The following is a 27,647-nucleotide window of genomic DNA, read 5'->3' on the forward strand; positions in this document are numbered from 1 at the left end:
CTTGGAGGATTTCTAATTACCCTTTCAATATATGGACTGTATTACATGCGAACCACCTGCCGACTGCATAATCCCTTGTAAGCCACGTAAAAAATACACCTGCCTTCATTGCGACAGTGTATTCCCCGAAGGATCCTTTGTCGGGCATCGGTGCCTTGCGGATCCTAAAGCACAGCAAACTTTAGATGATGCCCGTAAAGAGGATTTCAAAGACGGTCTTAATTTTCTTTAGGTATTATTGTTGATTAGCTCTGCAAGTCGGTTTCAAAGACGGCTTTGATTTTCTTTAGGTATTATTGTTGATGACTAACATAAACAAGGAAACATAATTAAGATTAAGATCTGGCTTAAAACTCTTTTGCAAGGTCATTAATTACTTAGGACCACTTATTAAGCATTTATACCCCCTTGTTATAATGAACTGTAACGAATGCAATCGATCCTTTAGTAGCCGACAGAGGCTTCAACACCATACCGAAAGGAACGTCTGCCAGCGTCCTAAAGCTACCACTATTTGCGAGGTTTGTAGCCGGGTCTTTAGCAGCCCACAGGCGTTGAAGTACCACGTCGATAATGCCGTTTGCAAGCGCATTCGAGACGACAACACTCTTTGCGGTAACTGTGGTAAGCACCTAAGCAGTGCCCAGGCTTTGGACTACCATGTCCGCCACCGTGTTTGTCTTAAGGGAATTTGTGCGCGCTGTGACAGCAACGACGATTGGCATGTACATCGTTGTCGCCCCTATCGCTTGGTTGGAATTGCCTGTGAGGAACACGGTGACGTAGCATCGCGCTGTTGCCCCGAGGAAACTTCAAGGCGTCTGACGAAACATAAGAAGGGGGTGGACGAGCTCTTCATGAACTTTGACCAATACGAGGGCACTCCTTGGGAGCACCAGGAACACTGCGAGGCTGTTTGCGACGACTGCGGCTGTCAACGAAGTGGTCAACACATTTGGGAGTGCTTATACCCTAAAGCGGAGCCTGTAGGCACATTCGAAGACTACATGGTGTCATTCCACCGCTACGTCAAACAGAACTTAAGGGATAAGCAGAAATCACCTTAATATATGTTTGCAGCAGCTTTCATAGGTGGCGCCTTAATCGCCGTGTCAGCATTTGAAATTACCGAAAAAATGAGGTCCGCCGAAGCAGACCAATACTTATCTAATCACACAGAGGATTAGCATCCGTCCTACGTTCAACGTCGAACTTCCATCGACCGTTAACCTTACCAAAGCTGCGTATGTGCGTGAATTCCTCACCTTGGATTACGTACCGCACGCAGTCGGGTGCCCATAAGGTGCACTCCTTACCTTCGTATTCGAGGACCAACCTTAAACGGCTGATGTCTTCGAAGACGACGTAATTTTTTATTTTGTATGTGATGCCTTGGACTAATTCACGCCAGTGTGTTTGTTCAATGATCATTATATCTATGAAATATTCTTTGGTGAGTCCTTAACGTATCCTGCGTCTTAAAAGCCTTAACACACCAAGGACAAGGCACACGAATGCCTTCCGCGTAATAGTCAATCTCCCTGCATATGAGGTCGTAATCGTTGCACACCATAGTTAGGTAACCATTTGCCTCGTATTGTGTAATTAACGCCTCTTGTTTGGGGGATAATACGCCGTTACCCTTAGGTGTCTTCAACTCCAAGCATAACCCATTATATTTTTTATGTGCATTAAGGACTAAGATGTCGGGCTGACCTGCCTGGTAACCTTTCTGCCAACATACTATTCTTTTGGAGGCCGAGTCCTGTAATTCTCCAAGACCTGGTGCGAGCAGTAGGATAGGGTGGAACCGACGTATGTAGTCCACGACTTTCTTATGCAGGTCAAACTCATTCTCGATCTTAAAGACTAACTTGTTTGGACCGTCAAAGCGTCGCTCTATTTCATACTTACCTGTTTTCCTGAGGGTAGGGAGAACGTCACCTAACACCCATTTCCTGAACTTTTTAGCCTCATCCTTTTCAGATCCAAATATCATTTCGTAAAGACCTTCCTCCGTCAAATACACGGCATTGGGCTGTGCGTTAAGGGTGTCACGCTGAGTTACACCCTTTAAAGACCTGAGAAGTACTTTATTTTCCTCTGATACGTGATCAGACGCCGCTTTTCTGGAATTTACGTAACCCAACGCCAACGCCACGGACTTCGCTTTGAAGTACAGTTTGTCGCCTTGCACTATGCATTGCAGTTTGGTGTCGTTGTTTTCGAATACGCGAAGCATATTATACGTAAGGGATATTTTAATAGGCAACGCTCTTTAGCTGATTCATTTCTACGCTAAGTTGCGCGTCTGAAACTACGAAGACGTAAGCGTTTATCTTAGTACTGTCGCTGGCATCTTTGGTGCGCTTGATCTCCAACGTAATGCCGTCCTGGGTATTTACCAGCCGCAATCCCTGTCCATGTAGGTCTTCGTCGTTCGTCGTGCGCATGTCGATCCACAGCGCATACTTATCCTTAAAGAATTCCTTTGGGCCAATTTGGTCGCCAAACTTACGTGCGACTTCCCGGTACATATCCGCGGGCTTTATCCCTTGTGAGTAAACCTTATTAGGCACTCCGTTGATGCTAACACCTACGTTGGTAATGTTAGGATTAAAGAACGCCTCGGAGTCACGCAATCCTGCCGTGTATGTCTTTGCGAACAGCAACATTATCCCTGTAAGGCTGCGCCTGGGAAGGTTAATGCTTTGGTTGATGACCTCTTCGACGTTATTTGTAAAGCTGAACGTCTTGTACATCACGACGTGATCGTAAAGGAAAGCCTTCCCGGCGCTGTATTCCATACCGGCGCTACGTGCTAAATCTTCGCTGTACACCGTTTCGTACTGCAGCTCTAAGTTAGTAACGGAGTATGGGTGGACGGCTGAGGAACTTACGTCTTTTCCCTGCAGGATGTTTGTAGTGTCTGCTAGGGTTACTTCGAACTGCAGTTCGCTTAGCTGCCTTGGGTAATACACGCCATGGTTGCTAATCACCTCGAAATCCAATGGTATGACATACTTGGTACCATAAGCCGCCTTTATTTCGTCTTCTCCTGAGGCGCTGTCGGTGCCGCTGCGCACCTTACGTATGGCTGCGCTTGCTATTCCCTGCTCTATTTTTTGTGCCCTTTCAAAGGCCGTTAGCCACAGGTCTTTGTAAGTGGTGTACAGATCGTACCTATTTAAGTCCAAGAGGGATTCCCCTGCGAACTTCACCCGCATCTTTGAGACAATGTTGCGGCCAAGGTCGTTGACAACATGACGCGCGTCTGCGGTATCTGGCTGTATTGCTAGGTTAAACCTTAGCGCTAGGGTGCCAGGAACCAACACTAGGTTATCCGTTAGGCGGGGCACGCCTACGTACAGCGTCTCCCCTGGCTTAGCGCTGCTGGGGGTAAAGGTAACCCGGTGAAAGGTGCGTTCTGCTTTCAGTCCGCCAACCTGCTTAGGTAATACGTTGGGGTTTAACTTTGAGCTTATCATATATAATGGAAGTAGAAGGAACGGATTTTGACCCCACCACCGAAGAAGGTCAAGTAGACATTAACGACGAAGAATATGAAACCCTGCTTCCTGATGACAACGTAGACTCCCGAGGTCTCTTCGACAAGCTAACACGCAAATATGGCAGTAGGGCCCGCGATGCTATGCATTCCTTAAGAGATAAATTTAGGTCTAAGAACCCCCACACACCCATTCCGGAGTACTTACAAATGGAAACCCTTGGCGTGCGGTCGGACTTAACAGCGGACCTCATCAAGGACCTAAAAGAGCGATACCCAAACATAAACCTGGCTACTTTGGACTTCCAAATAGGAGACAAAGGGCAGGCTCAAGTTAGAGAATCGGGTAGGGAAAAATGGCACAACCTGTATCAAAGGAAGAATGCCAGCCTGCTTAACAACCAGCTTCCAAAAGGAGTCACAAATGCGCTTGGAACGCCCAACTTGACGATGCTAAGCACTGAGACTCAAAAGGAAACAGAAGCTGCTCAAAGGGCCTTCCGTAGAGGTATTTTGAACCCTGCCACTAAAGTTACCCTCAGATCCGCAATCAGACTGCAAGAGGAGTGCCGGGAAAAACTTAACCAATTAGAGGAAAAAGGCAGCGAGGCTGAAAAGGAAGCACTTAAGAAGGAAATACAGGAAAATAACATAACCATCGATGACCTTACGCGACAACTTGATGACGTAACCAAGAAAGAAGGCGGTCTCGTCAGTCGCTTCGAAGCCGTCCAGGAGGAAAACCAAGCATTGCAGGAACGTATAGAAGAATTGGAAGACGAATTCATTAAACAAAATGAACTAACTTCTAAGAGCCATGCCAACGAAATCGTAGACTTTAGGAATAAACTTTCTAAGGCGTTGGACGAAAAAAGCGACGCAAGGAATCAGCTAAGGGCTGCTTTGAATGAAGCGGCGGGAAAGAACACGGAACTACAGCGCTTAGGACAAGAATTAATGGAGTCTGTTGACAGAGAAAGGCAATTGATGGTGGACAAGGCAGTGGCGGAGGAACAAATACGGCAACTTCAACAGGCCGTCGAAGACTTGGAGTACGAAATAGATCGACAGCGAGTAATAATCGAAGATCAAACTCGCCCTGAAGAAGAAAGGGAGGCAGCCCAAAAGGAAGTAGAAACCCTTCAGGAAAGAGTTGCGGAATTACAAACGCAAATAGAAGGTAAGGAAAAGGAGCTGGGGCTTACCACCAAGGAAAAGATAAAAAGAGCCCTTTTGAAGTATGGCGTTCCGCTGGCATTTGCGGTTGCTATTTCAAGCGTAGTAGGAGTAATCTTGTCCGCGCTTAAGGCTACAGGCGCAGGCGTAAAGAAATTAGGTAGTGGGCTGACGGACTTGGGGAAAAAGATGGCAGCCGGTCTTCCTGGGCTGCTTGGTAGTGTTCTTGGTCTGGCACTTAGGGCCGGCGGAGAACTGTTAAAGTTTGTAGGGAATAACATCTGGATCTTGGTCGTAGCTATTGGGGTGGTCCTCCTGAAGAAGATGAAGGCTTGATCTTATCCTTCTCATCGGACGGTGTCCTGCTTTGAGAATAATGAAAGACGGTATTAGCACCGCCCTGGTAATTTGGAACCAACGGCAACACACTCATGGTAGAAATGGGCTTATGACTCCAGGCTGCATTAGCGGGCCTGCGACCTATGCGATTTATCCCAAACTTGCCGTCATCAGAAGTGACTTGCAACTTAGGATATTTACAATTGGCTAGCATATGAAAAGTTACTGGCGTTAGGTCTTCAGTGGATCCAGTGTAGGGCTCCATCGAAAAATGGGTAACTTTCCTGGTGTTCGTTGAAGTTCGATAAGGAAGCAGGGGCTTATTATTCTCATCGATAAGCCTAAACCCCACATTCGCATGCGTATTTGCATTAATGCTAATAGTGCAAATGACCAATGCAGTGCCCCCAACCTCAACCCACAGTCCAACGTCATGCCAAGCGCCGTTGTCATATCCCTCTTCATCTAAGCGGTGGGTATAACGCGTTTCCCTCACGTATGGATTCATATATTACAGGGAACAAGTTCCCTTCTAGAGGCTCATTACCGTCAAAGTGCTGATGGTCATGTGGTTATAGACAGTATTCCTTTGATTTTCTATGCTATTTATGCAAACACTCCCGGTGTCATCTACTCTTATCTGCAGCTTTACCTTCCCGTGGCAATCAGCAACCATGTGGAAAGTCCAAACGGAAAGATTCTCAGAGCTATTCGTTGGCGGCTCTACTGTGAAATGCGTGGGCTCTCTGTTGTTCGTCTTCGCGCGCATGGGCTGTAATACTCCATTGTCGTCACAGAAACGAAATCCTACATTCGCACTGCTAACGGCCCCCAAAGAAATGCTGCATAATATCAACTTCTTTCCTGAGTAGTTCAAATTCACTGACATGCCCGTGACATCAACCCAAGATGCCTGGGTGTATTTTTTCTCGCCTGTGTAAGTCGTATAAACACAATCTACTCCAGCTACGTAGGGGTTGTTCATCGCCATATATAATAGCTCAGACCAACACCCGCGACTGCTAGGCCGACTTTTAGTAGGTCGTGGTCATAGCCCTCGGGTATCGTAGGTAGGACCTTCTTTGGTGGTTTCTTAGATACTTCTTTCTTAGGCATCTTCGTTTCGTGTGACTTTTTTGGCTTCTCTACGAAGTGAGGAATGTTCCTAAGAGTGTCAGAGTTCACGTCATTCACCCCAAACTTCATATCTGCGGTTGCTTTCTGGAGTTTATTGTTATACCCCGCCACGGAACCAGTATTTATGGATAAATTACTAGGCATTAACCAACAACCCGGGGCTACTGCGTAATCCAACCTCACCCTAGAATTTTGTATGGCTCCTTGGTAACGCGGTATGCTCTTGCTAATGTCACCCTCCTTAATCGAACTTTTAAATAAGGTTAAGACTTCGGCTCGCGTCTCTTCTGCAACACCCGTATTTCCAATTATGCTGGATCGGCTGTTTACCTGGGCCCCCAAAACGGAATACACGTAAGCTTCTATGCTGCGGTTCAAACGGGCAAGGCCAGCCATAGTTAACCCTTTACCTTCTGGGGGTATGAAGTTAAAGTATTGCTTCGTTTGCTCGTCGTTGGTAATCTTGATGATCAGCGGGTTAGCCCCACCATACTTACCGCCCTCGTCTTTAAACAGAGGCCCGTCTCTAATTTCCTTAGTAACCTTAGAATCAGGTTCGAAGAAGGTGCTATTGTCGTGGGTTTCTCTGTGATACCCAGAGGTCCATTGCAACTGCAGCGAATGCACTTCTTTATCGCTTAGCTCATGCCCACCAATCCCCCAATAAGCCCAAATATGTCCTAGGCCGTTGTTAGCGCCTGCGGTACACCTGAAATCCTTCCCTACAACTCCAAACTCCTTACAAAGCTCGTTGTAAGCCGGCACGCTGTATTTATTATCCCTTGGGTAAAACATGGGATCTCCAGGTAATGAGGTAACACCCATTTCGTAAAGTATTCTTCTAACCGTGAAGTGAAAATGAAACATAAATATCGAATTCTTCATCAACTTCGCGCTTACCCCACAGCCGCTAGTGGCACACCAAACCGCAAAGTTCAATTGCTGCGGCCAATAACGCATGTTAGGACCACTTAACCATTCGTGAGATTCCTTAGCTGTGGTATGAACAATGGGTATGTCTTTGAAGATATCTTTCACCTTCAGGTGGAAGGAATGGTTGTTAGATACACGCATGTTTAATGTCAAATCCAAGCTTGGGTGTTTGTCAAATGGAACCGCTGGTATCGGATAAGTACTGGTGCCTAACAATAACTCATTTGACCAACCTTGTACCGGCTTATGCTGTACAGTAGGCGTGGGATGCTGTATGGTAGGTGTTGGATGCTTCAGCTGATCGTCTATTTGCTTCACCAGCGTTGGCTGTAAGTCCGCATTGCTGTACATTCTGGAGCCTTGGTAATAAATACCATCAGACCTTCTTTCGAACTTACTAGCACCCGCGTACGGAAACATCTTCCTAAAGGCCCTCCAGTTCCAGTAATCCCGGTTGTCGTGATGTGGCTGCTCCTCTACGTTATTTCCAAAAGCGTCGTACATTAGTATATATAATGGATGTTATACCATCAGCACCTCCACTTTATCCTAATTTACCTACAAAACCCAATGAATTGAATGCTGAAAACTTTCGTTTGAATAAAGCGAACTTAATCCTGGCTTACTTAGAGGGTCAAACAAAACACTATGAAAAAGTTAGGAAGAGCCCGAAGCATTTTACATAAAATCGCGATAACTTCCGGCTCTATGTCCGTGGCGTTAACAGGCACTGGCGTTGCTACTTCGCTTACTGGACCGGGAATAATTGTTGGAGTTCCTTTGGCCGGCGTTGGGGCAGCCTGTGGTATTATTTCGGCTGTTACAACAGGCGTTATGAAACAGTTGTCAAGCAAAATATCCAAGCATGACACGACAATAGCTCTGTCAAGGGCTAAAGTAAATACAATTACCGATCTTGTCTCAAAGGCTTTGCGTGACAGAAAGATAGACGACGTAGAATTCTCGCTTATTCTGGCCGAAGAGGAAAAGTACGAGAAATTAAAGTCGGATATAAGGAATAAAAAAACAATCGTAAGAGATCTTTCCGAGGAATCTCGCAAAAAGATCTACCAAGAAGCAAAAGAAGAGCTTCAAAGAAAGCTTGCTCAGTAAACATCTGCTTTGAAAAGAGCGTGACAGGATTCTATTTACATATCGAACGCCGGCTGTCTAATTCATATGCAGATTAGTTTCTCGCCGAGGTTGTTTACATTTCCAACTTACTTCGGCTTTTTATATTTAGTTCGGGTTTTGGTCGTGTGCTCGGGTTTTGATCGTGTGCTCGGGTTTCGATCGTGTGCTCGGAAAACGCTGGTTGTTATGAGGAAGAGGAATGTTGGCGTTGCTATGTGATGTCATCGCCTGGGAATCCATTCTAACAGTGGGTGGTTGGGGTCTATTTTGTAAAATATTTCGTAGATTACGTCAGGGTAATAAGGAATATCCTTATCCAGCCGACAAAACATCCACTCGGCTCTGCTCATATCAGAAACCTCAGGAATAGACTTACCGGTAATTTCAGACAAAAGATAGGGAATAGCTTTGTAATATTTCCCTAGTTTTAATTTTTTCAATGTCTTCCGTAGACTTTGTGGGGTTGGCTCTTCTAAGTGGTCTATGATTTTCTTCTTTACTTCGTTGTCTAAATATACCGGTCGATAACCTTGGATATGACTCATCCAGTCCCTAAAGTATTTTATTCTTTTGTATGGGGTCTTCTTACGACCTCCATTGGCGTAATATTGCTCTTTGGTAGCATTTGGTACGGCATTACGAATATTCTTACCACACTCGTAACACTGTGCTGACGTGTCGTCTTCTATTTGCATTTTTTTACCACAACAAATATACTTATTTGGCTTAGTAGGTACAAACTTGGGTTTTAAGCACTTTATACAGAAGTCATAAACAAACTCTTTACAATCTTCGCACTCCATATATAGACTAACATATTTTACATAGACGCGGGATGCGGGTAATCGCGGTACGAATCAAAGGGGGTACTTTAGACGGGTAATCCTCCAGTGGTCGTTGCGCTGGAACCCCCATCCCCTATACTACTCTGTCGTCCTCTTGTGACATTGTGCTTGATTAGCACTCGTGTACTTGAAAATACCTTTAATAGACCTTTCCCGAATTCGCTCGTCTGACCACAAAACAAAGGTTTCAAATCGAGGTTGGACTTGATGAATAAAAGAAACAAGTTCAGTCTCGGCTTCAAACCATTGTACCGTGCTCATCCAAGCGAATTCGGGAAAGGTCTATTTGACTCAATTATGAAGGGTTGAGTAAATGACGTCATTTACTCACAATTTATATGCTATATAAAATTGATAATTTTTATCCGACACATTTTACTGTGAAGAAAAAATGTTGCTTGGATACTATTAAAGCCATACAAATACTTTTAACTAAGTTTAAAGTCATTTCCAATTTTTATCCATTTTCATTCATCTTTTTGGTCAAGTGCACACTGGCCATGACGTCACACATTGACATCAAAAGCTAACAAACAAAAACAGAGCCGGTGAAGTCGAGCATACATAATATACAGTAATGCATTTATATAAAGTCAGCGATGGAATTATATCAGTATGAAGAACGAGGCCTTCATCGCGTCGAACAATTCGCTTAACGAAGGGATCGATTTGGCTGGAGCAGGGCAAGAAAAGAAAAAGAAGAAATCGAAAACTTGGAGTGTTGTAGTGAAAAAAGCTGCATCACTGGAGATGAACGAGTTAACAAGTCATTATAGGACGGCCATCTCCGATGTACACGAAGCAGTTCGAGAAGGAACTCTAGATGTAGTCGACCAAGTCATCGCTAGAGCGAAAAAGGCTAAAAATCTGAATGATCTTGACGATACGGGTCTCTCTGGGCTTCATCATGCTGTAAGATACAACAGATGCGAAGCTGTTGCAAAGTTGCTAGATCACGGGGCCCAGGTTAATATAAGATCAAGAGACGAAAGTAACACACCTCTTCACATCTCATCCAGGTAAAAATATACGAAGATTTAGTTTTATTAAACGATCTTTCCTTAGCTCAACAGTTAAACTTTGATACATTTAATATATTATTCTGAGGACTTTCAGTATCCCTTATAAGCTAGTCCGTTTATATGCCGACAAAAGCTTGTTTTCGATTGACCCTATTTCACACTGTTAAGCATGTTATCCCTAGTCTTATTCCAAAAATTATTTTTTTCTGTTAATTCTTTATCCCTTCTTGCCAAGTACATCCTGTAGGTTCTGAAACTACTTCGCATCTAACCAAAACAAAGACAAACCAATTTTATCTACTAGTAAACTATTTCATTTTATCCCGCCTTGAATAAGTTCGTTCTTTACTATAGTATAATACTTCGAACGAAGCCAATAGCAAAAACTTTTACCCCTTAAACTTGCCTTTAAAGCTAAAAAAAAACTCGACTTGTCGAATTCTCAAAACTATTTGAATTCGAAGCTTACTTTTATGCGTGACAAGGCAACGTCATTAGGCTAGGTATTGAAATTAAAATTTACTACATTATGTTTGGCATCTGAATAACTTTTTAAATTTCTTTTAAGCATTCAAGAAATCGATATTAAACCAGCATCGCTCTTACTCTAATGCTCTTGAATGAATTTTCCTGGATGTGGCTTCTATTTAATTTTATCTAGTGATCATTGAAAAAGAATTCAAGAAATGCTATGTTACATATAATTATCATATCTTAGTCTTGTGTTTAAATTAAAGTCAATGGACCTTGAAATGATTTTCACTAACCATGAAAAGCAGTATTTTCATTCTTGTTCTTGACGCAAGTATAATATTCACAAGTGGGTTGAATATGGGTATGCAAATCAATCAATCCATTAAAATAATGATGCCTGTATCTGTCGATACACCAAAAAAGTCCTCAAATCCAAATCTACAATTAATTTGACATTTAGCTGGTATGTCATTTTTTTTTAACAATTTTGTGGTTTAGATTCCATTTTCCAAACTCTTAATAATTAGTATAACAAACAAAAACTGAAATCTAAACCAAAAAAATTGATAAATCCGCCATCCCCTGCATTTGCAGGATCCGCCAATCCATTAAAATTTTAGTCTCAATTCATAATCTGGACCAATGTTTTTGCAAAGAAATCATATGCAATGTAAAGCTAGACTGTATTAGTGTGTATCACACAGTTCTTCAAAGCCATTATATGTTTATGCTAGAGTTTGATGTACCTGTCAACCCTGACAAACCCCACTCCCCCACAAACACTTTCTTTGATTATGCTGAATTGTATGCTTAGTTAATGCAAAGTAATATACCAAACAATGTGGACTTTCTGAATTTTAGATTCTGAGATCACAAGAGTGGATCCATAATTTTGTTTCTAAAGAGGATTTAGTAGCCTGACTGTTAACTTCCCTTGACTTAACAAGAGTTAGGTCACAAGACAGAGTTGCACACAAATTTGGGACAGTTATGTGGCAATAATAATACTATTAAATAATGATAACAATAATACTTTGTTAGGAGCATTCTACAAAGTCTCAATGCTCTTACAAGAATGAATACACCTAATTGAAAAAAGGTAGGGTTTGGGTTCGAGAAGACCATATCATCAAAGCTAAGACCGAAAAGGCTTTTGGGTACTCCGAAATGTGTATAATGTTTGCATAAAGACATGTAAAAATGCACAGTAGAGCAAAGTCGGTCGACTTAGATTAACAACATGCCAAAGCCATGATGCATAAAATGTGCACAGGAAGGGAAAACTGCAATATACACATGAAATTAGCATAATTGTTTTTTTTTTTTTTTTTTTTTTTTGAAGGAAGGAAGCTTCTTTATTTTGCCACGGTAAAAACATCAGTCAATTGCCTAAAAATATTTAAAAGTAAAGATTTACGAATAAAAAGCTAGTTACTGTTTTACATGTTTGCCGTGGAGCCCTTAGTTACAACTTTTCTTACTGTACAAACTATCAATTTCCGTTTTAAATTTTCGTACTGACTTGACCTCTTTTATACTTAACGGTAGGTCATTCCACAATTTTGCCCCACTATAGCTGAATGATCGTTTTAGATATTCAGTGTGTGGCTTAGGTATTGACAGTTTATGATCATGATTTCGAAGGTTGTATTTAGTATGGTAGTCGGAGAAAAGGTTTTGTAAGTAAACTGGTGTACGTTCCTGCATCGTCTTAAACATTAGTAGGGCTTTTTGTTTTTTACGACGAACTGCAAGTGTATCCCAGTTTAATTGGTCAAGGAGATGGCTAGATCTTATGTCATAGTTAGATCTTGTGATAACTCTAGCCGCTCGATTTTGACGCTTTTGTAGTTGAACACATAGTTTATCACTTAATCCATCCCAAACTGCACTACAATAGTCCAGTTTGGGTAGAATTAAGGCTTCGTAGATTTGGATGGCACTATCGGTCGAAATAAATGGGCGAACACGTCTTAGAGCCCCTATACTTGAAGAGATTTTCTTCGAAATGTTGTTAACATGTTCTGACCAATTAAGGTTTTTATCGATAGTGACACCCAAAGATTTGGTGTGATCAACTTGTTTAACGCTAGCTCCATTAATCGCAATATTAATAGTGGAATCGCATTGCGCTGTGAACTTTTGGCGGGACCCAATAATCATAAATTCCGTTTTCGCTACATTCAAGCTTAGCTTATTTGCTAACAACCACTGATGTATATTAGTGAGTTCAGTGTTGATGCTTGGTTCCAAGTCTCCTACATTTTTACCATGAACGCTGATGCTGGTATCATCAGCAAACATTCTTGTTATGGCTTGCGCCAAACAATTTGGTAAGTCATTAATATACAGGAGAAATAAAAGTGGGCCTAAATTACTGCCTTGTGGTACACCGCAGCTCACAGTACAAGGCTCAGACAGACTTCCGTTAACACTGCACAGCTGAGACCTCGTCAGTAAATAAGAACGGAACCACTTGAGTGAGCCTTCATCTACGCCATAATTCGATAGTTTGGACAAAAGAATTTCATGATCTATGGTGTCGAAGGCTTTTTGGAGGTCTATGAAGATTACTCCGTTAAGTAGTCCCTTGTCTATATTAACTGACCATTCGTTCGTTGCTTCGAGCAACGCGGTGACAGTGCTGTGCAGGGAGCGAAAGCCTGACTGGCATTCCGTCAATAACTGGTTTTCATTCAAATAATCGTATAGTTGATCATAAACGATCTTCTCAAATATCTTTGAAGCAGTGGGGATGACCGAGATTGGGCGATAATTGTTTAGGTCAGTTTTCTCCCCTTTTTTAAATATAGGCGTTACTTTCGCTATTTTCCACTCCCTAGGAAAAATGCCCATTTTAATAGATTGTCGAAAAATCACAGTGAGAGATGGTCCCACTACAGAGGCGGACATTTTTAGCAATTTGTTGGGTATGTTATCTAAGCCTGCAGCTTTCTTTTCCTTTATACTTCTTAACAAGTCGCAAACAGTTTGCTCACTTGGAGGTTGGATAGCGAAAGTTTTACCAGTTGTAGGTTTCAGAAATGATTCAAATTTAATGTCAGATGGAGGTAATTTATTGGCTAGAGTCTGGCCTATACTTGTGAAATGTTCATTGAAAATCTCGGCCATCTCACTTGGTGAGGTTACTGATTTATTGGCAACTTTAATTTCGGAAACGCCGGAAAATTTGCTAGCCTTTCGAGCACTTAGATCATTAAGGAGGTGCCATGTTTTCCGAGGATCAGATTTATTTAGTGCTAAATTTTCCGTAAAGTATTTTTTCTTCGCTAATCTAATTTCGTTATTAATCCTGTTTCTCGATTCTTTGTATTTTTTCCAAAATAAGTCACTGTCAGTGGAAATTGCTTTCCTTTTCAATTGGTCACGTGACCGCATTTTCTGTATTAGCTCCGTTGTGATCCATGGTGAGTTTTTCCTTCCCACACGCTTGTGGCGAACAGGCAGGTGGGAATCAATACACTTGGTTAGCAAGGTTTTCCAGCGAATCCACATATCATTCGGATCATCGTAAGACTTGATGTCTGACCATGGCAGTTGTTTGAGATCACTCAAAAATTTGTCTTGATCGAAATTTCTGAAGTTACGTACCTCAATTTTGCGAGCCTTTGACGGCTCGTAATGAATTTTTCTCGTCATGAATACTAAAGAGTGATCACTGATGCCAAGATGATACACACCTGACTTACTAATTTTGTCGGGAGTGTTTGTCACACATAAGTCAATTAATGATTTGGTGTTATGCGTTACACGTGTTGGCTCATTTAATAGCTGATAAAGCCCATAGATATCCAAAATATCAATTAAATTAGATGAAGCTAGGTTCGTTCTCGTTAGTTCTAAGAGATCGCAATTTATATCACCTAACAAATAATAATCGAGATTTGTCTTATCAATGCTATCTATGAGCTTTTCAAATGTCGTAAATAACTCGAGGGGTGAGTTGGGAGGGCGATACCAAGTACTAACTAAGAATGATTTTGATCGTGGCTTAAAGATTTCTATAGTGATGAGTTCTAAGATCCCATCATCAAAGTCGTCGCGTCTTTGATAACTCAGGTTGTTTCTCATGTAAATACATACGCCTCCTCCGTTTCTACCATTCTGAGATCGATCTTTTCTGACAATATCGAAACCCTCTATATGTAACTCAGAATCCATAATGGTAGAGTCTAATTTTGTTTCATTGATTGCCAGGATATCAATTTCAGGAGATGCGGCGAGAAACACCCGTAATTCATCAATGTGCGCAACTAAGCTATTAATATTTAAGGAAGCCATTGTTAAACCACGACCAAATATTTTGTCTAAATTACGTGACTTACCCTTGTTCCCTTTCTCTATGGGCTCCATGACAGTTAGTTCCTATGTCTTCTTTAAAAAATTAATAAAATTGGTTGCAAACTGTTTAGTTCCTGATCTATTTAGATGGAGCCCGCTCCGGTTTAGATGTTCGTCAGGCTGGATGTTGGAATGTTCTATATAGTTCCAGTTGTTCCTTTCGCAAAGCTGTTCGATGATGGTGTTGGCTTCCTTTGCCTTTCTGTTTAGCGATTCGTCGTCGCTTCTCTGGATGATACTTGAGACAGCTACCTTTGTTGAGTTGTTATTTACAAGGGAGGCCAACTCGGCAATTTCTTCAATCTTTGTTAGTCTTCCCATGCTCCCCTTCAGTCTTAGCTTTGATGATATAACCTTTTTTTTAACCCAACAACCATTTTTCAATTAGGTGTAAACTGAAAAGAATAAATAGAAATATAAAGTGTATTGAGAATCCAAACTAGCAAGGAGGCAAACCAGTTGGCTATTTACAAGAATGGTCGAGAAACTGAATTTGAACTAATCAAAGATCAGGACATATACAGTCTCAGCTTGTGGCCACAGTGGGACTTGAAGTCCGCACCACATGATGGCTAGACTGACGCTATGACCACTCAACCATACTGCCCCCTCTAATACATGTAATATGAAACTGCATGAAAGCAGGGGCCAATACAGGGGGTGGATTGGGTGGATTTCCACTCCCCTTTTTAAAGTAAAAGTAAATATTTTTAGGAAAATAGAAGAATATGATTGCATCTAATTACAAAACATGTCAAGAGTCAAAATTTAGCTGCATTCACAAGTTAGTATGCAGTACACTGTATGTTATGATTTAATCATTTTTCCCCTTGGTACTGTAAAAAGAAGGCTCAAAAGAACCTTTTAAAAATTATCCACCCCCATTTTTAAAATCCTGTATCCGCCTCTGGAAAGGTTTTATAATTGACACAGTCAACCTCTCCCCTGCTAAATTAATCATATTCCAAAACTTGGTTTCCAAATCCCAGACAAACAAATAAGTCGTATAAAACTTTACAGGCATTCAACCTTTAGCCCCATGCCAGAATAAATTCAGCATCCAACAAATGGCTGTTATTGATGTGTGTATCTTATCGGTGCTGTAATTTATTCATGCATTTTCATTCACAGCTCAATTCTTTATTTATTTATTCCACTGTTGTTTATTTGTTTTAAATTGTTTTCATTTATCTTATTCATTTAGCTCTTTTCTTTCCTTTCCTCATCCCATGCATCCTTCTTGGGTTATTTAATGCATTCATAGTTTGTATTCTCCCTAGCTCTAACTAGCTTATTTTTTTCTTCTTCTGTTTAGTTTTCTTCTTTCTCTAATTACTTTCACATCTGTGTTTTCAGATTTGGTTGGCGTGAAACAACCAAGCTTCTCCTTGATCACGGCGCTAACCCTAATGCAAAGAACAACAATGGCTGCACCCCTCTTCACTTTGCCTGTCGACGAGGCAACAAAGAGCTAGTTCTATTATTGTTAGATAATCACAGTATTCAAATCAATGCTGTAGACAAGTCGTTACTCACCCCGCTTCATGTGGCGGGTATCCATGGTGATGCTGAGTTATGTAAGATGTTGTTGGATAGAGGTGCTGACTATATGGCACAAGCTGTTGACAAGACGACCCCCTTGCATGTTGCAGTTGCCAATGGAAACCACAAAGCTTCCAAGGTTATTTTAGATCAAGGTAGAAAAATAATTGGCTGACTGACTTGAAAGATGGAAGGGAGGAAGTAGGGAAGTAGGAAGTGATCCATAGACCAACATTTCTAATCTCTTTTCTTTATCATTGATAGCAATCGCCATGTCAGCAAATATGGCTGACATCGTAAATGCCCGAGACATTGACAGCAACACTATTCTACATCTGGCTGCTCTCACCAACAACAAAGAAATTGCTGAAGAAATCCTGAAATACCAACCAAGCGTGAACTTGACCAAGACTGACTTTGCTACCCCACTACATTTAGCCTGCACTAAGGGCCATCTTGAAATGGTAAAGTTGTTCATCTTGAAAGGAGCTGATATTCAGTATTCGAGAACATTCGATGGCCGAACCGCCTTGCACAAGTGAGTATACAACAATGAATGCACCAAAATTAACAGAGTAAATAAGTAATGATTTGGACACCGTGTTTTCTCACGTGAGTAGTAAAAGAGTTTTGCCGGCAATAGATGTTCTAATAGGCGACTTGCAGTAAGAGCTCACGTGATCAAAACGACCACTGTGACTTGCATTCTACTAGACTGCAAGCAGTCCCTCTATTTCCCTTGGTCACTGTCCGTCTGTCCGTTCATGTCAATTGACCGAGGAAGATTGGTTACGAGTCAAAAGTCCCTGGGGGAGGGGGCTGGGGAGGGAGGGACCTGCTCGCAGTCTAGCATTCTACAGGATTCTAGCTATGCGAGAATGTAAAAAAAGATGGCGGATTCGGGTAGATTGAGTCGGGTAGATTCGATGAGTCATTAATAGAATTAGAATACTCCCTCCCCTCCGGTTGTTTTGTCAGACAGGGTAGGGGATGTCATTTTTTAAACTTTCGCAAAGTCCGCAGCCCTCTGTGCATTTATTGGCATGCGACGAAACGACCTCTTGTGACTTCATCTCGTGACAACAAATTCTCGCTTCGCTCAAATAAAAAAACTCTCGCGGGAGACAAGAGTGGTGGACTTGAGGCAAATCTAGTCTATTTTTAATTAGTACCAGAGATAGAGAATAATAGTTTGATGTTAACCACCTTACAGAGCAGCGTCGTTTGGTCACCTGGACATCATCAATTTCTTATTGGACGAGGGAGCCAAGGTTGATGCACGTGACTACACCAACAGGACTCCCTTCCTAGAAGCAGTGGCAAACGGCCAATCAGGAAGCGCTGTTCTCTTACTGTCACGTGGCGCTGAAATCACCGCTTATGACAACCAGGTTAAGAACTGCCTTCATCTTGCTATTGAAAATGAAAACCAAGATACTTTGATGGTGTTACTGGACACTGATGGTTGTCTGGAAAACTTGTACAGCCCGGATATTCGTGAAAGAGTTCCTTTGCATTATGCCGCCGTGTGCTCTAACATCAAGGTTCGTATATCCTACAAGAACATCTTGATTTTATTATACCCTGTGGTACCACGCTGTTCACGTACCTGCTTTTTGTCATCTTTCTTTCTTTTCGCTGTTTGAATAAGCAGTTACGTAGCGCCAGGAAAAAAGCTTACTGAAGTCCTTGTAACTTCTAACATCTAACTAAATGATTGAAAGACATCGAGGGGTTCTTGCAACGCTGCGCTGGGTACAACTAAAAGCTAAAAGTTTTACGGTGCGTAATTGGACCCTTACTGAAGCCTTGGTTTGTCCTACCCATAGGTTATTGATGGGTTGCAGGCATTCTCAAGAGAGTCAAAAGACACAAATATAACGGCCATCTTGGTCCGGCTATAAAACAAATCTTTTCTTTAATGCCACCAACATGGCCGGCAGCGATGACGTAACTTGCAGTCGTATTCAAATGCCAAATCTCCCCAAATACAATTTGCCGAAACTGTTGCCTTCTTTATATGTCATGTGCCTACAGGTTCTTCAAGTTCTCCTCAAGAAACAAACTCGTTTTATTTTCCAAGACGAAAACCAGCAGACCCCAATGTACCTTGCGGCCGAAGCTGGTAGAGCAGACCACGTGGAGGCACTGGGACGAGCGGGTTCGTCTATTAACGACCGTGATGATGAAGGGCGTTCAGCGCTGCATGTTGCAGCGGCAAAAGGACACAGGTATAAGTTCATCGAGAAGTAACGCAAAAGTTGGTTTATTTTTGTATCTCTTTAAGGAAGGCATCATTCAGACACGGGAACATTTCCTCCATCATTCAGAAATAGATGAACAATGGACATAAGCAGCGTATTTCCAAATATTTGAAGGAAAATATTTAATCTCGAAGCTCTTAATCAAAGACCCTGTAGCATCTTTGCACGTGGTGTAAGAGACCGAATATTCAGTAAATCGTAGTTGAAAGTAAACTGCTGGTTTTTTATTCTTAACGTCTTTACTATATTTGCTGAAAGAGAATATTAAGTATTAATATTCTTTTGATTTGCTGCGATAACTTACCTTGGCGCTTCATATTTTTTATTTTCATTCATGCTTTTATCTTAGAAAAGTCTGCGAAAAGCTGATCAAACGTGGTGCTGATGTCAACTGTCGTGACAACCTACGCTCTACGCCTCTCATGGCTGCTGCTAGAAATGGAGGAATCAAGACTTGTGAAACTTTGCTAGAAAACGAAGCCGAGATTGATAATGTTAACACCAGTGAAGATACAGCGTTATTAGAAGCAGTACGATACAATCACGTGGCTGTTGTGGAACTTCTCTTGGATTGTGGTGCTTCGGTTACAGTTCGGAACAACACGAACCTGGGATTGATTGATACAGCAGTCAAGTATGGATCTTCTGATGTCGTTATGGCAATATGTCGACATCAAAGGTAACCGTGCCTTTAAATCAAGGGAGCACATTAAAATTTTGTTTGTGTAAGGAAAGTCATTGTTCTTGGTTGATCTATCTAGCGCGCGCAATCCATCTTGTGACAGGCGTTCCTCGTAGTGTTTTGGTTTCGGCCGATCCGAGTGGCTTACGATCGTGTAAGGAAGGGAATGACGCAAAATATTCGTCGGTTTTCGGAGTAAATTCGCTAGCTCGACTAAAGCAAGGAACGCCTGCCATGAAGTGTAGCACGCGCACGTAAACAAGAACTACGAGGAACGCCTGCTATATCTTATAATACGTGCGATAAAATCGAAGATAAACCAACACAATCAAAATTTTAACGTGCTCCCTTGTTTAAATATGTAATTTTTGTAAAAGTACAGGATAGAAATGATGTGATGATTAGAAACCTGCCTCTAGGATGTCAATGCGTTGTAATCGACTATGTGTAAACTAGAATATGCGCGTTACAAATATTAAAGTTATCACAAGGAAACTTCAATACATTATCATCATTACAAAAAAAAGCAGGCTAAAAAAAAACTAAATATATTTATATATTATATTAACAAATTTTCTGCCTAATCTTCGACTATTTCAATTATTTTAGATGGAAAGAAATACTGAACATTAAAGCAGGTGTGAATGGCCAGCCACCCATGAAGCTATTGATTGCGCATTTTCCAGATGCGGCCAAACTGATAATGGACAAATGTGTACAGCCGGCTGAAAACATGAGCCCCTCTCACTTTGACTACACCATCACTTATGATTTCCAATTGCTGGACCCTGGCCCTGATGATCCGGCTTTTATACGCGGTAAACGGTACTTTGGACCCGAGATCATGGTGCAGAACAACCAAGAAAACCTCCTTCTACATCCTCTAACACAAAAACTGTTGGAGAAGAAGTGGTCCGCTTTGGGAAAAACCGTTTATTTTCTCAGTTTTTATACTTTTCTGGCATTTACCATATTGTACACTGTATTCTTGGTAGAAGAAAGACGGTATGCCTCGTTTCGTCCCCTGGCTGCCACCAACACGTCTCAGGCTTCTTCGATATTCAGGAAGAGCAGTTTGGGCGGATCTGTACCTTTTGTTATCTTGGTTTTTGCTGTTGCTCAAATGGCAAAGGAATTTTTACAGATCTTTTTGCAGAGAAAAATGTATTTTACTCAGGTAAGACGATAATGAATAGAAAACAAGAAAAAATGAACTCGTGCATCTTTACCTGTTCCTTGAAAAGTTCATTTTCTCTTGTAGAATACGTACCTGAATCCTGAATATGAACACCCGAAACATCCTCTGGCCTAAACAAAGTCCCAAAAAAACAAACTCCCAAACCAACAATCCCGAGAACCGGAAGAAAAACCATTCGAATCAACAAACTCTACTCACATAAGATCCCATGTCCGGGGAAAGAACCCAATATTCCAGAAGCAAGTGCACTAAAAATACTCCACTCTTGATTCCTAAACATAGGGTAGGACCGAGACCCTCCCGCAAAATCGTCCAAAAATATTTTATAAAAACAATATAAAACGCTTGATTATGTCTCTGCGCTGTGATAGAAACACTTTACGCGTCGTGTTCCTAAGCTTGCTTCTCTCATGCTCTACAGCACCCAGCGCGCTTATATCACAGTACAGAGATATGCGCGCGCGTTTTATTTTCCTTATATTTAACAAATAAAACAGTTTTTCCGTGATCCGTTCAGTGATAAAGCACGCAGGAAGTGATGTTAGCTCGAAAGAAGTTTAAGGAGAAGCACGAGACGTTGGCGAGTGCTTCTAACACTTCTTGGGTGTTTACGGCTCTTCCTAAATGCGTAATTACTAAAAGGAGCAAGGGAAAAACGGTTTTATTCGTTTCATTACTGTATATAGTTACTAATTTTATTTCGGTATTGAATTCATTTATATATTTTCAAAACATTACGAGTGTCTATTAATTCCAAATTGTACGAGAAGATCGTGCGATTTTTTGTTTATAGTTCACTCAACAAAATTTCAGTAAAAAATGCGAAGCGACGCCGTTCATCTTTGTCTATTTGGCGGCCGATTTTCAGCTCATCGCGTAACTGAAATGCATAAAAAATATTAGTTCTTACGGCTTAAAATTTTATTTATATGTTTTTTAAGTACAAAATGATAGAAAATAATTGTTTTGACATTGTTTTGTCCGTGTTGCCATAGCGACTTAATTCGGTACTCCTACGGAGTACAATTAACGCTATGATTGTACTCCTCTCGACCAATCAGAGTCGAGTAATTTTGTTGAGTGTACTATAAATGCAAAAACCAAGACAGTCGCAGGATCTAGCAGCATTTCCCGCGCGCGGAAGGCGTCAGCACTGTGCTCCGTATATACAAGTATATCGAAATTATATCAAAAATTATGGGATATTATACCTGATTGTTTTCCAGAAAGCCCTAGTTATAGACAACTCTAAAAAATACAGTGAAGGATTTGTAATAGAATAGACCATGAGTTATAGACTAATACTGATTATTTGAACAGGCAACCAACGCATTGGAGTGGGCCCTATATGGAAGTACTGTTGTTTTTATGATTCCCTATGTGGCATCAGACAGTTGGGTAGATATAAACTACGGGAGATTCAAAGACCCCTACATCATGTGGATCATTGCTGTCGTCTCTATCTTTCTTTGTTACGTCAACTTTGTGCTGTTTCTTCGTCGTTTCGCGACCCTTGGGCTGTACATTAGCATGCACATGGAGGTTATTTGGACTGTCACTAAGGTGATGGTGGTGTTCATTGTCTTTGTGTTTGCCTTTAGTGTTGTCTTCTACATACTTTTCAAGGAATAGGTAAAGATACATGAGTTTATTAAAGTACATGCAGTATTTAGAAACAATTATCCAAAAAATCACGTTAAGCATCAACAGAAAGTGAGGGCGAATAACCAGGAGGATTCATATGTTGAGTATACATACCAGTAAAAAGTGAATACAGAATTTAAAAATGTCCTGTCCCCCTCCCTCTCCCTGGATCCGTTACTAGAGTCCTTGTTGTTATATAATAGTCTTTTACCTATTGGTGAGATTGAGGACAGTGTTGATGGTTACTTTTGATGATGAAGATGATGCTTTCCTTTTTGGGGAAGATTTATATGATGATGAATGATGATGATGATGATAAATGATGATGAAAATGATGATGAATGATGATGATGATGATGAATGTACTAAAAGGTGATGATGCTAATGGACACTTCTCACAATGCTCTTCGATTGAGGCTAAAATAGAAATAATAAGGATAAGGATTTTTTTTCAGGCTGCATTTCAGACACTTGGCCATGCTTTTGTTAAAGTAATCATCATGATGGTTGGAGAAATCGAATACGTTGACACCTTTATATCAACTATTGGAAGCAACAACGCCCAAACCAACAATCCCGAGAATCCATTCCCTGAAGCAGCATTTGTGTTTGTATTTCTCTTTGTTTTTATCATGGGGATATCGCTGATGAATCTGTTGGTAGGTATACTACTACTCACATAACACGCCGAGCCCGGTAGGAAGCCCGGAAGCACCGGTGGCGTGCGCTGCTAATGCGCCGCCTCTCACCAATGCGACCCGAGTTCGAGTCCTGCCGATCTCGACGTCGTATAGAGTTGTTTGTTGGTTCTCTCCTGTGCTTCGAGGATTTTTCTCCGGGTTCTCCGGTTTTCCTCCCTCCTCAAAAATCAACTTCTAAATTCTAATTCGATATTTCGAACTTTCACTTAGTTTGGGAACTAGCTCTGTTGTGATTGTCCCACGCTGTGATACAACAGCGAAAGTTTTGTAGACTAGAACCTGGTAGCATTGATGCCGAGAGGCGAGCGCTCTCACTGCTACCCCACCCGTGCTTCACAAAACCTTCTGAACGAATGACTGACCAAACAACCAAAAGACAGATCGACTAATCAACCGGTAGCTGGGTGGCTGACTGAACCATAAATCGACAACCCAACCGACAGGTGGGCATCTGGCTTGTTGACCAATAAACTGACCAATCAACCACCGGGTTGGCAAATGGCTGGTTGACCGATAGACCGATAAACCAACCACCAGATCGATGGCTGGATGACTGACCACCCCAACCAACCAACCGAGTAACTAACGGTCCCTCTTGATCATTTTTTACTTTACAGGTCGGTTTAGCTGTTGGAGACATCGATAAGATCCAACGCGAAGCAACTCTCAAGAGACAAGCCATGCAAGTAGAATTTGTGTCCCAAATTGAAGACAAATACCCCAGATTTATTTCCAGGATGATATACACACAAGTTCTTGTTGTAAGACCTAATCAGCCCAGTTTGATGACAAGGTGAGTTAACTTGTTTTAACCCCAAGTACCTTTTATTAGACTCACATGTTTCTATCATAAGACACCTTCTTGCTATCATTCTGAGATTGTTAAATCCTGGTTCTCACTTGCGGTGGAGTCAGAGTCAGACGCAGTTCATGGGTGAAATTGCAAGTGAAACACGTAAGCGGAAGTGTAAGCCAGCTAAAAGGAAACCTTTCGATCCTGATTTCGACTCCGGTTTTTGGTCTTCACTAGCTTCATCATAAGCTGCGACTCCGATTCCGTCGAAAGTGAATTAAAACTGGCTTGAATAGTCATCACCTGAAAGATTGTATCATATTGCTACTGCTGCCAAAATGATTCGTGAATTTTCAATCTATGAATTTTCAATCGTGAATTTTTAATCTCGTGATGAGATTAAATGAAACTGGCCACATGCATTTACTAATTCACTTGTGGCCTCTCAGTTGATGACAAAATAATTTCATTTGACAGTCTCAGTCATTCTGATCACTTTTATTATCATATTTTAGACTTAGAAGAAGAATTTTGGGATACAAAGATTCTTCATTGGAATACACTTCCTATTGCGAAACATACGACAGTTACAAAGGACTCTGCAAAAAAGTAGACAAGACCAAAAAACGCGTCAAGTATCTTATCAATTCCATGGAAGCCCAAAACCGGCTTCTTAAAGCCTTGGCAAGAAAAATAGATCCTTCAATGAATATAGAATCCTTCTATGAAGATGACTGGATCACACCGGAGACGATGCCAGAGAACGTTGACGATCAGCAAGAATTTAACTTCGCTGCCTTGGACGAGTCCAAAGAAAGCAAAGAAGTGGATTCGTCCGGCATTGATGTGGCTTTTTAGCGGAATGGTGATCGATGCATACGGTCGCCTAAACTGAGGCCCAATAGTACCTTCACAGTTTTCTGCGCCATCTCGAAAGGTAACCGTGCTTGTGAATCGACGCGAAGACAGCGTTAACCGTGTAATGATAGAAAGGGACCTGTTAATAATTTTCCCAGGTGTTAAAAAAGGTCTCTGTCATTGCAAGGCCACCGTTCCAACTTCGATACACAGGCAACGTTACCTTTCAAGATGGCACAAAGTTAAGGGGACTATTAGTGAAAATCTGAATATCTCGTATCCTCAATTGGATATTTTATTTTTATCCCTATGCATTCATCCTTTCAAGCGGTATCCATATCCCTCTTACCTTTGGCTCAAATAACTCGTGGTTTCGGAAAATCCCATATTCCCATAGTCTCAAATGTGGACCTCTATTTATTTCACGTAAATTTGATAAGCAACCCTTAAGACCACGGGCTCAAATTTGATGCTATTATTTAATCTTCACTACGACAATCCAATATTTATTAAGAGAGAAATATTTTCGTATTCAAGCGGTGAGCGCCAAAAACTATTTTCTCTTGAAGAAAGGCTGTTGTACAAGGCTAAAATCTTGTTATTCAGAAAGATTAACTTGCTTGGAAGTGGAGATGACCGATGAAAGTGGAATCAAAGTGTTAACCCAAAGCAAAAATTTGAATCGAAAATGAGGTTTAGGCCTTCATTTGCTTATTTTCCATACATTTTCTGCAAAAAAAAAGCCTGATAAATCTACATTCTAACACAAATACAATAAAACATCTTCGTACAATTGAAAATACCGCTTCAAACAAGCATTCTCATAGTACATCAGTTTCTAACTGATAAAAAAAGGTTTTGAGTGTTAACCCAATGGCTTTATGCCATTATTGCTCGTTATTGAAAAACAAATTTCTCTTAATGATTATAAGTGCAGCCTACTGGGCGGTTAGCCCCTAGCTCATGTCTAATAGATTACTCTTAACATCCCAGACCTCCATTTAGAATGGGAAGAAAGAGACAGACCTTGAGCCAAAAGTAACGTGCAATGAAAAAAAGTAACGAGACTTTATTACATAAAATATTTTTGCTCATACAAGATTCTCGAAAAACAAAAAGCAAAAGACTTTATTTTATTCGACTCGAAACTCAAGGCTGGCCACTTTCTTGCTGTTTTAAAATGGCAGCGGGGAATCCGCAAAGAGGTCTACTATACCTGATTTAGTGTGAAAAAAATAATTGAATAGTGATAAGAAAACAATTTGAATTAATGTTCGGACTGTAATATTTCAAAATCTACCCTTTTTTGTACCACTAGTAGAGTACAAACACTATAAGTGTGTAACATCAATACCACTAAATACTGCTAAATAATGCTAATCCTATTGTTTTCTATTGTTTAATTAACACTATTTACTACTAAATAGTGCAAAGTGTTGCACACTTAGTGTTTGTACTCTACTCGGTTACAATCACAACGTACAATTTGCACAATTTGCAGTAGTCTAATAGTTTGTTTATAATAGATTTTACTTGGCCCGTGAAAGAGTAGGAAGCATATAATACATAGTAGTAGACATTTACGCCAGATTTTTATTTTTATATTTATATTTTGACTGTGAGTCAACGTTAACTTTCTTTCACGGACCTGTAAAATCACTCTTTCTACCAACAGAATGTATTAGATATATCAAGTTTACGCACGCATCTTCTACTACAATTTTTTTTCGATTGTTTGTTGTTTTTTTCTTTTTCTAAGAAAATTACAGAAGGTCATAATCACAATTACTCAGCGATATACTGTATATAATATATTTGTACATTTTCTTAAATGAAAATCACTTTTTTTTAATCAGAGCATCGCTTTCAAATATAAATACAATTTATTTCCATTTGTGCATGTGTGTATAGTTATGATTTAAGCCCATCTAGAGGAGGATCCAGGGTTATCCCAAGTGGCTTTGAGTACCCTGAGTTTCACAAATTCAGAAAATATTCACATTTTGTTTCGATGGAGCATTTTTTTTTCTCTCGACTTTCACATCCCCATAATCCTTTGCGTCTTTGGGGGGTAACTAGAGGGTAAAAACCCACTTATTTCGCTGAAGGCTGATCAGACAATGTTGAAAATACCTTGTTTGGTATCCAAAGATAAAATGAAGCAGTAAAAAACAGAAAAAGAAGCTTGAAGACGTTTAAGGAAAATTTTAAACATTTTTTCGTAAGTCAATACATTTTCTGTAAGACCAAAACTCTTCAGGATCTGTACGCAAAAATAACTTGGAATAAACTGATAATCAGTATTTTAAAGATAAAAGCAGGGCTAGGTATAGTATAAATTCAATTAAGAAGCCTTTTAATTTGGGACAGTTTTTTGATTGGTTACCCCCCAAGAACGCAAGGCATTATGGGCATGTGAAAGTCGAGAATAATCAAATACTTCAAATAATTTTTTTTACTCATTCAACATTGGAGATTACAAGTAGTCAAATGTAGTAGCTGTGCCGTGATCTAATACGTGTTCCAAAGTACCAAGGCCATAATCTCGAGCAATAATGAAGGCTGATAATGAATTAATCTTTCAACGCTTCGATAATTGAGAAAGAGTAAAAACAACGGCAGCCATAACCTCAAGCGATACTACTGCAGGAGTAAGCTCATTAATATGACTCAACGGTCATTGCCTGGTAAAATCTGACTAACTAAACGATGCATTTGTAACAAAGAACTGAGAACTAGAAAAGGAACGATATAACGACACAAGACCTACAAATGGAACTAGAACGCCTCCCTCATCCCTCCTCCCCTGGTTTTGGGTACTTGGTTTTGGTTCTGTCTCCCGGGAGCGCAAAACCTTGATCCCATCTAAGACAGCGATATATTGGACGGTACAAGTCACGTGATGGTTGTGATAAACCCATTAAATACACTTTAGCATTTGTTTCATCTGTTTCATGAAAACCACTCTATAGGTTGACGAGCCTCTCAGTTAATTATTAATGAGATTTTAACTAGAAAACATACGAGGACAAACA

The 27,647-nt window shown here is 40.8% G+C and overlaps 1 protein-coding gene across 2 annotated transcripts; it reads left to right on the forward strand.

The window, feature by feature from the left end:
• Nucleotides 1-9,602: 9,602 nt before the first annotated feature.
• On the forward strand, nucleotides 9,603-26,508 carry LOC116286973 (transient receptor potential cation channel subfamily A member 1). 2 transcript variants are annotated; one of them, XM_031693576.2, is made up of 11 exons: nucleotides 9,606-10,091; nucleotides 16,287-16,627; nucleotides 16,737-17,010; nucleotides 17,686-18,016; nucleotides 18,510-18,703; nucleotides 19,086-19,415; nucleotides 20,028-20,595; nucleotides 21,937-22,179; nucleotides 22,716-22,919; nucleotides 23,579-23,754; nucleotides 24,270-26,508. In XM_031693576.2, the coding sequence occupies exons 1-11, from the start codon at nucleotides 9,688-9,690 to the stop codon at nucleotides 24,610-24,612; spliced, it is 3,408 nt and encodes a 1,135-aa protein (XP_031549436.1). In that variant the 5' UTR covers nucleotides 9,606-9,687; the 3' UTR covers nucleotides 24,613-26,508. The 2 variants fall into 2 exon arrangements, with proteins under 2 accessions (XP_031549445.1, XP_031549436.1); XM_031693585.2 differs by lacking the exons at nucleotides 23,579-23,754; nucleotides 24,270-26,508 and having other exon boundaries at nucleotides 9,603-10,091; nucleotides 21,937-22,248; nucleotides 22,716-22,854.
• Nucleotides 26,509-27,647: the final 1,139 nt, after the last annotated feature.

Source organism: Actinia tenebrosa, unplaced genomic scaffold (genome assembly GCF_029948245.1).
Source record: "Actinia tenebrosa isolate PJP-AT-01 unplaced genomic scaffold, QUT_ActTen_1.0 PGA_scaffold5__44_contigs__length_20552954, whole genome shotgun sequence".
Classification (NCBI taxonomy): Eukaryota; Metazoa; Cnidaria; class Anthozoa; order Actiniaria; family Actiniidae; genus Actinia; species Actinia tenebrosa.